The following is a 14,017-nucleotide window of genomic DNA, read 5'->3' as shown; positions in this document are numbered from 1 at the left end:
CGAATTGTCTAGCGTTTAGGTTACTAATTATTATAACTAATTATTAACGATAGAATATGTATCTGCTATTTAATGTTCTTATTCTTCCTCTCCTCTCTCTTCTACATTTACATTGCCCTATTGGTTTAGGAAAGCAGAAACAGTACAGCACCTCAACTCAGGTTACAAGCGCCCTCTATCATCCCAGCGTGCGCATGTGAGATGGGGTATTATGTCTCAAGTAGGACCATTACTATATAGCAGGTACTGTACACGACCTAATTAGACGGTAGTTAATTTTTCTTTTCCCTCCACCCCCTACCCTCTCCTTTGAATATCTAACAGGGAAGAAACAGAGAGAGAAAAAAAAAAAGGACCTGCATCACTTCCCCCGCGCAACCAAGACGGCGACCGACAGGTCGGGCAGGCTGAAGTCGATCTCGCCGTGCTTGCCAGCCCGCAGGTGCTGGATGGTCTTGTTGACGGCGTCGGGACGGCCAGGCGTGTTCTTGGCCCAGGGGTCGCTGCCGGCCGCCGTCAGCACCGTCAGGGTTGCGGGGCTGCCCTTCGGGAGGCCCTCGAAGCGCACGCTCACCGGCACGTCCTCGGACCCGGTGCTGTTGTAAACGGCCACCTTGAGGATGTAGGAGGAGGAGGAGGAGGACACGTGACCGCCGCCGCCGCCGCCGCCGCCGCCGCCGCCGCCGAGGCCGCCGCGACCGGCGGCCCAGTACAGCGGGCCGAACCCGTCCGGGGACGCGGCCGGGAGGGTGTGGGTGATGCGGTGCTCCGAGAAGAGCTGGATGATGGGGTACGACACGCTGACGGTGGTGTCGGCCGGGTCGGCGGTGAAGGAGATCAGGTCGGGCTGTGTTCGTGCCGTCGTCGAACCCCGTGTCATCAGCCACCGCATGTATCATTCGACGACCCACCTCCAACCCGTTGGTGAAAAGGGGGAAGTGGGGAGGGAAAGGGGGGGAAAGGGGGGAAAGGAGAGTGACCTACGGCCCACTGGTAGTTGTTGAGGTTCTGGAACAGCGGCGCGAAGGCGGTGCCCCAGATCTTGTCGGCGTTGCGCTCGGCGCCGAGCAGGAAGACGGCCTCGGCGACGGAGCCGATCCAGTTGGACCACGCGTTCTTGGGCGCGTCCCAGTCCGTGTCCTCGAGCTTGCCCGTGTTGTTCTGGATGGTGGCGTACCTGCGGAAAAGGTCACTCTCGTCAGCTCACAGCCGGAATGTGGGCAAGGAGAGAGCGCCGTGAGTCTCGACTAATTAATCAATTAATACTCACTCGCCGATGAGGACGGGGTGCTCCGCAGTCCAGTTGTCAAACAGGTGGAACTGGGAGACGGAGTAGTCCGGACGCGTGTACTTGTGGTAATCGCGGCCCGACTTCTTGTAGACGACCTCGTCGGTCGATGAGAAGATGAAGATGTCCGGGTACTTGGCCTTGATGGCGTCGTAGAAGGCCCTCAGTCGGTAGCTCTTGTACGAGTCGAGGCCGCCCCAGAGGTTGTCTTCGTTGCCGATCTCGACGAACTTGATCTTCCACGGCCTGGGGTAGCCGAGCTTGGCGCGCAGGGCGCCGTACGGAGTCGAGACGTCGCCCATCAGGAACTCGAGCTCGTTGAGCGCGTCCTGCACGAAGAAGTCCAGCTCCTCCTCGGGAACGACGTCGCCGTTCAGGTAGAGACCCGCGGCCACCCCGAGCACGACGTCGACGCCCAAGTCCTCCGCCCAGTGCATGTACTCGACCAGGCCGAGCCCATCCGTGTTCTCGTACCCCCACACGCCCATGCGGCCGGGCCGCTCAATCAGCGGGCCGATCGTGGCGGACCAGTTCCAGTGGTTGCCGGCAAAGTTGCCCTCGCTGTTTTGTTTTAAATCACTTGGTGTCAGGGAGGGCCGCCCAAAAGTCTACGCCACACACGTGTGCCGACTTGGAAGATGGAGGATGGCTTACAGGTTGTTGCCGCCAGGTATCCGAAGGAAACTCGGCTTGAGGTCACGGAGCTTCTCCATCAAGTCCCGGCGCATACCGTTCGGCCTGAGAGACATGGGACATGTAGTGTCAGAACAGAAGAAGCTCTGGTGGGGAAAACGGTCTGCCGGACGAGAGACAAAGACTTGGATTGGAAGGGAGGGAGCTAGCTCACCTGTTGTTGTATGTTGGGGGGAAGAGGCTGATCAGGTTGAACTTGAGCTCCGTCTCATGGCTGGGGCGGAACTCGAGGACGAAGCTGTTGTTGCTGTTCGCCGCGCTCTTGGTCGGGTGCAACTTGAACTCGTGCTTCGTCCAGGCATTGGCGACCGACTTGGACTTGATCTTGGTGATGGCCAGCGTCTCGTTGGTGATGTCGGACACGAGGGAGGCGGTGAAGCTACCCCTGTACTCGCCGTACGAGTAGAAGCTGCCGGTGTACGTGTCGGTGTGCTTGACGTCGATGCCCCAGTAGCCCGAGTTCCTCAGGCCGGCCTTGCCCTTTCCCCCCTTGACCCGGACCGAGCGAGGCAGGGCCCACGACAGCGGCGTGGTGGTGTCGAGCGCCAGCGTGCTGTCGCCCACGGCGCTCCAGGACTTTAGCGACTCGTTTTGAAAGGCCCGGTTCGAGATCAACTCGGCGTACCTGGGAGGGTATCTTCTCAGCTCGGGAACGTCCCACCCCTTTGCGTCAGAGGCGAACCAGCACTTACAAGCCACCATCGCCACTCTGGTTAATGTCCTCAAACATGATACCGTACATGTACGGAGAAGTGGCATGTCCGCCAGAGCTGGCCACGGTCACGGTCACCGCTGCCGTGGCGCCAACAAACCCGAGGAGAGCCCGGAGTGAGAGAGATGCCATCTTGGACAGCAGACGGAGTCTAACTGAACGGAGGAGCTTCGGTTTGCTTGCCCACAGCGCAAGTATGTACATACAAGCACAACAAGCAGCCGTGTCCAGAGTCTAAGAGGTGTGTTATGGTGGAGGTAATTAGCCATCTTATAAACTTGTGAGTGAGGGGTGGCTGGATGATGGATAATATCAAGTTGCCGATGCACGCCGACCCCGTTGTCCCTGCACCATCATGATCTCTGGGTGACCACTTGTTCACCCGGTACCCGGTTCTGGAGATGGCATGACCATCGTTTGTGGGGTCTTTGTGACGCTCACACAGCAGTGAACAGGCATCTCACTGGCCGCACTTCCCTCGCCTGCATCCAGGTTCCTGGGCGGTTGTGTGTTATTACCCCTCATCCCCGGATGGGATGATATATAAGGCCGAGCCAGGGGAATACAACCGGCAACCATGCGCTCCAATCAGCGTCGCGAATTGGCCCATCTCCTGCTGGTTTGGGAGAAGCGGGCGTCCCGATGCATCACTGCTTGCATATGGGCCACGATGTCAACGCAAACGTCGGTCCTCGGTCCCCCCCACCGTTGTTGTCTACTTGCAGTGCCTTATTGGCATCATTAGGTATGCAGCAGGCTAGATGGCCGTTTCTGCCGTGAAACCGGTTAGGTTCTCGGTTGTCACCGAAAAGGACTCTAGACATCCTCCCTGCTCACTCGATCGGGATGACGTTGAGGTTTTCCAGATCGGCAAACTCCACGGACCAGCCGTCGTTCTTCGCGCCATCCCCAGTCAGATAGTCGGCGGCCGAGGCGTCTCCGCGCATTATCCACTCGACCCAGTACCCGCCAATGACGCCGAACTTGCCGCGGTTGGGTTCGGTGTATGTGCCGCCGTGACCGACGTCGAGGTTGCCCTTCCACTTGGGCATGCCCGCGGGCATAGCGGCGTAGTCCCGCTCGCCGTTCCCGTAGGGGATGTCGCAGGGCCCTCCGAGGAAAAAGAAGACGGGCTTGGTGAAATCGTTGGCGGCCATGTGGTTATCCAGGAGCCCCGAGCTCCAGATGCCGATGCTCTGCACGCGGTCGTCCCAGATCTGGGCGTACGCCTCGATGCCGCCGCAGCTCCAGCCCGCCGCCGTGATGCGGGACGCGTCGATGTTGGCCCACTCGCCCTGGCCGGCGTTGCTGGTGATAAAGTCGATCGACTGCGTCATCATGTCAGCCGTCGTGCTGCCGCCGTTGCCAGGGGTGCCGCTGGCGATGACCAGCACGCCGTGCGATGCCAGCTCCGTCAGGAACGGCGCCTGCCCTGTGGCGTCGGCCGAGCAGCCCCCGTTGCCCCACAGCATGACGGGGAGCTTGGCATCGGATGGGATATTCTGAGGGGCGTAGAAGCTATGGCCTTCGAGGCCATCCGATGTGTAGTAACCCTGCGTAAGGAAGAGAAAAAATGTTGCGTTAGCCTGGTATGAACTCTCTGGATAATTAATTAAACGGCGCTCTGAAACATAATTACCGCTGGCGCGAAGGGACCAGTGCCCGAATTGCCCTGGCGCTCCTCTATGGAGACAGCGCTGGCGGAGGCCAGAGTGTCAATGGCCAGAGCAGACGTATGGTATTTCATTCTGGTGTGAATGAGTTGTTACACTTAGAATGTATCTGTGTGTCGTGACAGGAGGAGCGCGGACCCGGTATCTCAAAACATTGGCCGTGACCGACTGGCAGAATATGGAGTCTTTTATGTCCGTCTTGGGGCCTCAGGTTGGAGGCCAGTCTTCTTTCCCCTGGCAACCGGGACGGGAGCAATCATCTCCATCTTTGCCGCTCCCTCTCTCGTTTCCCGCACGGCTACTCGAGCGGCTATGACGAACCATGCTGAGGGCGTTGCTTGGGAATCGAGAACGCCTAGGGTCAATATATTTTTGACACCGAAACGTCGATCATAATGGCCTCAGTTCTGGTCTCAGCATCACGATTTGAGGTTCTGCATGCGCCGGCAATATCGGGGGGGAGGGGAGGGCAGGGCGCGGGTGAATGGGCGAGGTACCTGGGTGATCATCGCCAAGTAAAACTTCCAAGCGATAACTTCGTGTACTCCTTCCGCAACCCGACTGTGCGGGGAGCCCTGGGTGCTGAAGCCGCGATCTGCGCAGATGGTCCGCATGTCGGTTAGCGTGGCCGGCAAGGCGAAATTCCCGGTTGGCGCGCATGTGGACGGACCGGGCCGGGAGCCTGAGCCGCCCGACCGAGACGAACATGGTCTGGTTAGATCTGGCGGGTGCCGGCGTCACTGTCGAGATGCTGAACGATCTGGGCATGAGGAAGGGCATCCTGCTGGCGGGTCCGCGGATTGTCCTCCAACCATCAGATCGGTGACAAAGCGCTGGCGAGCTTGGAGCGGGTATTTGACGACCTTCTGGCGCGGTGGCAGCCCAAGGCCGCCGTCAAGCCGAGTGCGGCCGCTGTCCGGAGCAAAGCTTGTGTGCAGGCCAGGTGGTAGAGGAGAGAGAACATGATGTGGCGCTGATGGCGGGGACAGCAGCTGAGCAGCACCCCTCTTGTCCTCCACTCTCTTTCCAGAACCCGACAACCAGACCTATTCTAAGCCCATCCCTCCAGCTTTCAGCCGATCCTGGGCTTTCTCCTCACCCACACTTCTTTGTCATCCGTCTGCACCCCCTCGATGTCGCGCAGCTCGACTTCCCAGACCCTGAGCTTGTAATTGCCGCGGTCCGACCTGCCCGAAAACAGGTCAAAGGACCAGTTATGCTTGGGACACGTCAGACCGGCGCTGAGGACGATGCCGAAGTCCTCGATGTCGAATGGGATGCCCTGGGAGAGTGGGTAGGAAGAGTGAGGGCATTGCTTTAATGGTCTCGTCAGTAACTAACATGACTGCTCGATCACTGCTTAATTAGAGCTCGCATCTTACATGGTCGATGGCATGAAACTTGCCCCGATATTGAAAGACGAGTACTTGATCTGTCAAATCCTGTGCCGCGTCGTCGACCGGGAGATCGACCTCGGTTCGCTGGGAAGGGTCTTCCTTGGGAACGTGGAAGACCTTACAACCTGGCGTTGCCTTTGGGCCGTGGCTTCCGCAGAGTCGGGCTTCATTTTCGCTCACATTCTCTTTCCCATCGATGTCGAGGCTGACATCCGGGAATGACGAGGCAAGACCGACCGAGAACCACTCGGCTCCTGTTCGAGCCGGGGTTCGAAAAGGATTGAGGAATATTGTCATTTGACCTCCCTGGCTCTGATGTCTTGTCTACGTTGACCTTGATTGAATCGAGGTTCGTTCAAGAGATCAGACGGATGATAATTATGATCCATAACAAACTGACAGCGGAAACTCAATTTGGTATCAATGTGCTGTGGACCATCACGTGCCCTTCGGCATCAAGAGGATGCCTCTGGGAAATTGTCATCGGGCTACATAACCTTCCTTCTCCACGACGAGCCTGAATTCGACCTAGTCTGCTCATGCCTTCTAGAACCTAATTAACGGTCAAAATATCTCGAGGTAATTACGCAATTGCCCTGCTGAAACCAACGAAGACGCATATAACCCTAACCCTTACATTCCCTTTCGGCCAAGCTCACAGACCTGGCAACTTTTTAATCTACCATGTTTAGCAGCAGTTCAAGCACCACAATCTGTGGGCCAGAGCGCCCTTATAACCTACTATCCTAACCATGGTTCCCTAACGGGAGCCGGTTCTCCGTTTTAGGTTCCGACACAATCACACATCACAAATTCTAGGTTCACGTTAAACAATGTCATCAAGTTCAATCATATCTCCGTCGGCCTCGCAGCAAGATGGCGATCCTGCAAGAGTGCGATTTACTAATGTGGAAGATCTCTTCGATTTGATTAATCGCGCTATTAATAGGGATTTCCTCATCGTCACTCGTACGGTATCGCCTTACCTCTTGTTTCTATATAGTATACTAATTATTAGACGTCTCTCCTCGTGATTTCACCAAAATCGAGCGGGAGCGAGAGAAGCGACGCCGCAAGTTCCGTTTTCGCCGCTACGATAGCGACACCCGGATCCTCTTCATCACGATCCCAACTGGCATTCACGAAGCGCTCCACCTCCGATTAAATCAAATTTTTATAAGAAAGATCGATAGAATGGGTCTATGGGATGCTTGGTTTTCAGTCGGCGCTGAAACGTTTCGACCAGACTATCCTAGAGGAGACAGCGGAGAAGGCGATTCGACCGGTGGTCCAATACCAGAACGTAACGGAGGCAGGTGGCCAACGCTCGTCATTGAGGCTGGCTACTCAGAAACATTACGTCAGCTTCATAACGACATGCAGTGGTGGTTTCGGGCATCAAATCACGATGTCAAGATAGTCATTCTTACGAAATTCGACCACCGACAACATTATATTTTGGTTGAGAAGTGGGAGGAAGAAATCTCGTATCCGCAAGGAGCGATCACACGGAGTCAGGCTGCTGCTATATCACAGCAAAACGTTCTTGAGCCTGTAAAACGGCAGTCAATTACCATTTCGCGTGATGAGACGACAAATCCGGTATCGTATAATATCATTAATAGGGGGGCATTGGTACTAGAATTTCGACTTCTTTTTCTTCGCGAACCTGGCCCGCAAGAGGGTGATGTTATATTGAGTATTCAGGACCTTCAGAAGTATGCAGAGTACGTCTGGCGTTGGGTTCCGTGTGTTACAGGATTTGACTGCCAGTGCGTCAGATCTGGCTGACCCACCAACAGGGATGACAAGCCAGGGTGTTGACATGTATTTAGACAGCATCTCCAAGTGCCTCTGGCACTTGGAACAATCAACGCTTTATCACCTACTTCTGCAGACCGTAACAGTTGGTCCAGGAGTGCCGCCCACGGCACGAATACCGCTGTGGTGTCGTACCTGTTTGCAGCCTTTCTGAGCTGTACTGATTTGCAGCCACCGAGCTGTAGCAATGAGTATAGATTTGGCGGGATGCCTCATGAAGAATGAAACATCACTGTTAATCCAAACCAGCGAGCAAGCAGGCCCATAATTACCTGCGACAAGCCTCGAGCCTAGGTGTAGATGATCCCTCCATCGACAATAAACGTCTGCCCCGTCACGTAGTTCGCATCCGGGCACGCCAGAAACGAGACCAACCCGGCCACGTCTCCCGGCACACTCGTCCTTCCCAGGGCAATCAGGTCGTCGCTATACTTCTTCATCATCTCCCCTTTTTTCACGCCCTTCCCCTTGATCTGGCCGAGCCCCTCGTCGATTAGCTCCCACATGCCGGTGTCGACGATGCCTGGCGCGTACGCGTTGACCGTGATGCGGTGGGGCGCCAGCTCCATGGCGTATGCCTGGCTTAAGCCCCGGACCGCCCACTTGCTGGCGCTGTAATGGCCGAGGAGGGCGAAGGGCTTAAACGCGACGATGCTGGCCGCCGCGATCAGCCGGCCCCGAATCTCTCCCGCGAATTCCTCTTGCAGGATCATCTGCCTGGCGGCGGCCTGGAAGCAGTGGTGCACGCCCGCGACATTGACGGCCATCATGCGGTCCCAATCGGCCTCGGTCAGCTCGAGCAGCGGCTTGACCTGGGCGATGCCCGCGTTGGCGACCATGGTGTGCAGCGGGCCGAGGGCGTCGGCGGAGGCGCGGACCAGGGCAGACACCTGTGCCGGCGAGGTGACGTCGGCGGCGTGGGCGTGAGCTCGGACACGCCTCTCCGAGCTACCCTCCGAGGTAGCCGTGACGATCTCGGAGACGAGCGAGTCCAGCTGGGGTTGGAGCGCCGGCAAGTCCGAGACCGTGACGTGGTAGCCGTCCTGGGCGAGGCGGAGGGCGATGGCACGGCCAATTCCCTGCGCTGCTCCGGTCACGATGGCCACGCGGCCCCGATTTACCGTCTTGTCTTGCAGTCTTGGGGTTGTGCTGATGCTGCGGAGGTGAGCCAGGGAATGCCGCGAGAGAGGGGAAGCGCGGAGGGGGGAAGCGCGGAGGGGGGAAGGATGGAGGGAGAGCAGCTGACGAACGAAAGACATGGTCTATGCCTCCCAGTAGTGAGTCGTGACAGCGATTGACTTAAGATAGGTTGGTTGCGTGTTTGAGTTTCAACTACTATTTTCGAAACCAAGCGTCTAACTATAACGGTCTGCTTTGTCGTTTCGATGTCTTTCTCGATGGTGGTAGGAAGTGAAACTGGGAAGAAGTAGCAGGCTGAGTGTAGAAGGAGAAACTCTAGGTTGGCCGTAGTTCTGATGGAAGGTGCCTCCCTCAGGTAGGTCGGTACCGAAGGTAGGCAAGATACCAAGACGTCCTAGGCAGATGCACTTTACTTCAGGTCCCTTGCCTACCTCAAATACCCAAAGTAAAGTACCTGAGCTACGCCCCCGCTGCGGTCGGAAAAGAAGATGCATGCATGTTTCATCGCTTTGATGCCACCACTTAGACGGCTGCCCGCAGTCACAGTAACTCAAGTGCGGGGGCGCTTGTAAGAGACATAGCCGGCAGCTCGTGCTACAGCTCGGTGGCTGCAATCAGTACAGCTCTGGAAGGCTGCAAACAGGTACAATACCACAGCGGTATTCGCGCCGTGGGCGGCACTCCTGGACCAACTGTTACGGTCTGCAGAAGTAGGTGATAAAAGCGTTGATTGTTCTAAGTGCCAGAGGCACTCAGAGAAGCTGTCTAAATACATATTGACCCTAGCTCATTATCCCTATTAGTAGGTCAGTCAGATCCGACCTACAGACAGCCAAATGCTGTAACAGGTGCCGGGGTTCGAAAGGAAAAATGACAACCCGTCATAACTTAGTAAATACAGTCTTTTGTCCATTACGACAGTCCTTGCAATCGTTCCTCTATCCTACGGTCGTATCTATCCGCTTATCCGTCAGTCCTTCTTACTACTAGCTGGGCCTAGGTTGTCTAGGAATGCGGATAGTGCTGACGGGCGCTCCTGCTATAGGCGCGCGAGAGTCCTGGCCCTGGCCTAGGTATCCCTAGCCAGGGTACGGTTGCTATAGAGCGTGCTAGCGGCCCTCTTGCGCGAGGGGCTTTCCTACGCTGGCGTTTCTGGCCGTGGTCGTTTCTGGCCAGTGGTCGCGGGCGGCGGGTGTACGACCAGGCAGGCGATTAAGCTAGGAGGGGCACCGGCCCTTGCGGTAGCTGGCGGTGGCCGAGCTATAGGTAGCTACGTTCTAGGAGCCCTCTATAGTATAGTGGCTAATACGGTACGCTTACTAAGTCGGGCGATTATACCTTTAAGCTGCTATAGCTTTTTATCTATGCCCTTCTTCTAGTTAAGGGTAGCTATATAGTTATTGTTTATAGCTGTCAAAGTCTCTTATAGCTACTTAAGCTCTTCCTTAATCTAGTCAAGGGCCTTAGTAACACTATTAGTAGCCTTATCCTACCTTTAAACTATAGTCTAAGCTAGCCTAAGAAGGTCGGCCTTAGTGGCTAGTTACTAGTACTTAGTAAAGTCCTTATCGGCCTCGTTATCTTTAGCTATACCCTAGGTAGTAACGACTTATATAGGCGTAGGCTATATAACCTAGTAGCTAGGCAGGCTATAATGTAGGTAGCTAAGCTTAAACAGGTAGCCATTAACTAAAGTATTACTATCTCCCTTAAGTATATAGATATAAGCTGCTAATAGTTCCTTAGGCTTAGGTATACTAGTAGGTACTATACTAGTAGCGTGGTATATCCTATATATAGTCTCTAGTTTCTTCTTAAGGCTATATATAGCCGGGTTAGCCCTAAAGGAGTCACTACTAGCCTTTTCGTGGTAGCGGCAGATCTAGTAGCAGGTACAGATAAGTATGTCCTTATTGCCGTGACACTCCTAGTAGGCGTAAGCAAGGCAATCCTTAATAGGCCTAATTAATGTGCTCGTAGATAGGTGTAGTAGGCCGAACTTGATGACCCTAGTGCTAGTGAAGGGGTCGAACTCTATGCCTACAAGGGTATTTTCTGCCTCCTTAAGGCTATTAAAGACGATACAGGCATTATTAAATTTGGCCTGTAATTCGGCCTCTTTGTTATTATTAGGGTCCCTCTTACTCCTATAGATAAACCTGCCGGTAGGTACCCTACGCTAAGCATACCTAGTTAGCATGACAGGCTAAGGTATAGGCTTAGGCAGGTAGAGTGTTAGGTCTAGCTATAGTAAGGCCTAGGATATTAGAGTAGTAATAGTAGTATCTATAGTTTTAGTGATAACTAATATACCCTTGTTATTACAATGCTTAGTACCTTATTATATAGTTATAGGTAGGCTAATAAGCGTATATAGATACGTAGTTATATCTTTAGTAGTAGCGTTGGTAGAGCTAGAGTCTTAGTAGTTTTACTCTAGTTAAGCTATATCCGATTCGTAGGATAGGCGGTTAGTAGGCTCGAGCGTCGGAATCGCCTAGTATATAGTTAGGGGCGTTAGTAGCCTCTTCTTATTCACTATATCCTATACCTTGGTAATGGCGAACTTGATTAACGATAGCAGGGTCGGCCTATTATCCTAGTCTACTAGCTCATTAGAGCAGTTAGCAGCTAGTTCTTTATACTTATGTACCTTATATAGGTCAATTAGTACCTATCTAGTTACGTTAACATGTTAGCTATACGTGACTATATAGCTACCTTCTATTTTATATACTATATTACTATCAATAGCACAAGGCTAGAATCCTCCTTATAGGTTTAAGGTCTTATAGTGCCTAGCAAAGAATAGCGCTAGTATAATGTAGTAGATCTCGGCCTCGGTAGCCTTATATAGGTTAACTATGACCGTAGTGCTAGCAATAATACTAAAGAGCATGGCCTTCATCTTGCCATCGACTCTAATAAAGGCAAATCTAGCCTCTAGGCAGGGGATCTTGGTAATATCGTCCTTATCTATACTACGGAAGGTCTTATAGTTAGCTACGGTTATTTGCTCTCCCTAGGACTAACAGCTATTAACAAAGTAATATATAGCTAGGAGGCGAACTATATTATACTTACTAGCGCTAGTACGGACTATATTAATAATATTGCCTAGGACTTAGGCTATAGTACCTATATCACTATTATAGTACCATTTGACGATGGCGTCGTCCGGCAATTGTAGGTACAAAGGGCTAAAAGTATCATATATACCGGTTTGATCGTTAGTAACGGCCAGAGAAGGTATACGCTATAGGTTATTCTAGGGCATGGCAAGGTCTTTGCCCTCGGAATCAAAGTGTAAGGTTGTATCCTTACGGTATACTTGGACTAGGCTACCCGTTACTAGGTCATTCCGAACTTCCTCCCTATTACCCGTAGCGGCGGCAAAGCCTATACCGCTCTCGAGGAAGGTATCTACGCGGTCAAGGACCTCCCAGATGACCCTGTCATCCGGGCTGTTATTCTCGCTTACAGGGCCTAAATATACGCCCTATATAGGTATCGGTGTAGGCTACGCCTGGCTAGCTGCCCTAGTGCCTATAGCCGACGGTGCCCTTTGTGGATTAATAGGCGTGAACGTAATAGTGGCAGTGTCGGTTAACTCTGCTATTACTGACTATAGTACGGGCGTATCTTGCTAGCTAGCCGTAGGCTTATTTCCTTAGGCCGGGCTTGTAGCCGTAGGGCCTTTAGCGCCTTTAGCGGCCTACTTGTCGCTCTTCCTGGCTCTGCTCCTAGACTTGGCTATAATGGTTATAGCTAGGTAGTTCTAGGTCGATAAAACTTAGCTAAAATCGCTAAAACTTGGTAGTTTCTTATATACGTGACGGAATGAGCAAAAGGGAGCAGGAAAACAAACTCTAGAGCCTCCTTTTGATGGAAATGACGATACGTAGGTTATAGGAGATGGCTATGTAGTAGGGGTTGATAGAAAAGGCTAGGTTAAAGGGTCTGGTAGTTAGAAAAGAAGGTGGTTATAGAAGAAGTTGTGGGAAATTGAAGAGGTTTAAAGAGGTGGGAAATAGTAGGAAATCTAGGGTTCTTATAATTTAGGGCAGGGCTTTAAAGATAGGATGAAAAGTGCCTAAATAAGAGGGGTGTTTAGCCCTACTAACCGGAATAGGTAGGCTGTTTAGCCCTATTAATTAAATAGATAGTTGTTTAATAGGTTAGCCGAGCCGGGTTGTGACGAACCCAACTCAGACTTCTTCTGAAAGGGTTCAGACGAAGGTGGATTGAGCAGGACAAGCAGGCAGGTCGTCTGAGGGATTCGGTGAAGCCAAAGGGTTCACAACAACACTTAGAGTTGTCTCTCACAGTAATCAGCAATGCTTGGTATGAGTACTGTGATTGTGATTGTTACCACTGGTGAACTCCCAGAGTCCACCATAACGAGTGACTATCTACATGTATATATACTTCTGTCGATCGCTTATGGTCCCCTTCTATCCTGTCCTTGGATCGCCCTTGGTAGCTAGCTATCCTCTGCTATCTTTCCCTTTTGGCAATTGTTCGCCCGTGGTAGCCCGCGCTCCCTAGCGATCCCATGTCAGCCTCGCTTCGTGCCCTTTCTTGATTGGTGGCTCATTCAGCCTGCTGCACCCCACCGGGTCGCGGTATATGGTTGGCTCGTGACACGGGTATATAGTTTAAAGTAGTGGTTAAAGCCCTGTCTATAATAAGTAGTAGAATTAAAGTAAATGTAGTAGGTAAAGGATAGGTTTAAGGGGAGTAGTGATAGGTTTTCTAGTATTAAACCAAATTCTAGGGTATCCTATTAAAGGTATACGCCCCTAGGCACTATTTGGCCTCTTTCTAGCCAGAAATGACGCCTTAGGCCTTCTGTTTAGGTGGCCTACCTCGCTTTCTTCTAGGTAGCGGTTAAATCGAGCGGCGATCCTTGTATTCCTAAATCAATTCGCTAGTAATAGCTTTAAGTTCGCTTTTCGGAAGCCACTAGTCGTCTTTTACGTCAAATCTAAGCCAACGGACAAGGTATTCTACCTTCGGGCGCTTCTTTCCACGTACCTAATGGTTGACGATCTTCTTAATCTTCTAGTATTCCTCGCCGTTAACTAGAATTAGCTATGGTAGAGGAGTGGTCCTTTTGAACGGATCAGGACCTTGTTTAACGTGGTAGAGCTAGGCAACGGATATAACTAGGTAGACTTTCTAGAATTTAAAAAAATCTAACTTATATACTAGTTTTCCTACCCTCCGTTTATTTTTGAACGGTCCTACTCTCTAGGCTGACCACTTCCTATTAGGTTTGCCAGGTAAGTAG

General features: G+C 52.7%; 6 protein-coding genes across 6 annotated transcripts; 2 read left to right on the top strand and 4 right to left on the bottom strand.

Moving 5' to 3' along the window:
- Positions 1–361: 361 nt before the first annotated feature.
- Positions 362–2,825, bottom strand: MYCTH_42071 (glycoside hydrolase family 51 protein; the record flags this gene model as incomplete). The annotated part of the gene is made up of 6 exons (XM_003658766.1): positions 362–847; positions 985–1,177; positions 1,271–1,849; positions 1,943–2,026; positions 2,136–2,606; positions 2,674–2,825. The coding sequence occupies 6 exons, from the start codon at positions 2,823–2,825 to the stop codon at positions 362–364; spliced, it is 1,965 nt and encodes a 654-aa protein (XP_003658814.1).
- A 538-nt stretch (positions 2,826–3,363) lies between these two features.
- Positions 3,364–4,530, bottom strand: MYCTH_2295076 (uncharacterized protein). Its single transcript, XM_003658765.1, has 2 exons — positions 4,333–4,530; positions 3,364–4,246 (listed from the first exon to the last, which is right to left on the bottom strand). Exons 1-2 carry the CDS (start codon positions 4,438–4,440, stop codon positions 3,527–3,529), a joined length of 828 nt encoding a protein of 275 aa, XP_003658813.1. The 5' UTR covers positions 4,441–4,530; the 3' UTR covers positions 3,364–3,526.
- Positions 4,531–4,764: 234 nt separating this feature from the next.
- On the top strand, positions 4,765–5,244 carry MYCTH_2295075 (uncharacterized protein). The gene has a single exon (XM_003658764.1). The coding sequence runs from the start codon at positions 5,025–5,027 to the stop codon at positions 5,190–5,192; it is 168 nt and encodes a 55-aa protein (XP_003658812.1). The 5' UTR covers positions 4,765–5,024; the 3' UTR covers positions 5,193–5,244.
- MYCTH_2295074 (uncharacterized protein) lies at positions 5,245–6,131 on the bottom strand. The gene is made up of 2 exons (XM_003658763.1): positions 5,749–6,131; positions 5,245–5,681 (listed from the first exon to the last, which is right to left on the bottom strand). The coding sequence occupies exons 1-2, from the start codon at positions 6,058–6,060 to the stop codon at positions 5,439–5,441; spliced, it is 555 nt and encodes a 184-aa protein (XP_003658811.1). The 5' UTR covers positions 6,061–6,131; the 3' UTR covers positions 5,245–5,438.
- A 985-nt stretch (positions 6,132–7,116) lies between these two features.
- Positions 7,117–7,401, top strand: MYCTH_2040280 (uncharacterized protein; the record flags this gene model as incomplete). The annotated part of the gene is made up of 1 exon (XM_003658762.1): positions 7,117–7,401. A coding segment is annotated over one exon (285 nt), but the record flags the coding sequence as incomplete, so codon positions are not given.
- Positions 7,402–7,714: 313 nt separating this feature from the next.
- MYCTH_2295071 (uncharacterized protein) lies at positions 7,715–9,144 on the bottom strand. The gene has a single exon (XM_003658761.1). The coding sequence runs from the start codon at positions 8,841–8,843 to the stop codon at positions 7,875–7,877; it is 969 nt and encodes a 322-aa protein (XP_003658809.1). The 5' UTR covers positions 8,844–9,144; the 3' UTR covers positions 7,715–7,874.
- Positions 9,145–14,017: the final 4,873 nt, after the last annotated feature.

This window comes from Thermothelomyces thermophilus, chromosome 1, assembly GCF_000226095.1.
Source record: "Thermothelomyces thermophilus ATCC 42464 chromosome 1, complete sequence".
NCBI lineage: Eukaryota > Fungi > Ascomycota > Sordariomycetes > Sordariales > Chaetomiaceae > Thermothelomyces > Thermothelomyces thermophilus.
The sequence above is the reverse complement of the archived record's forward strand: the minus strand, read 5'-3'. Positions and strand labels throughout refer to the sequence as shown.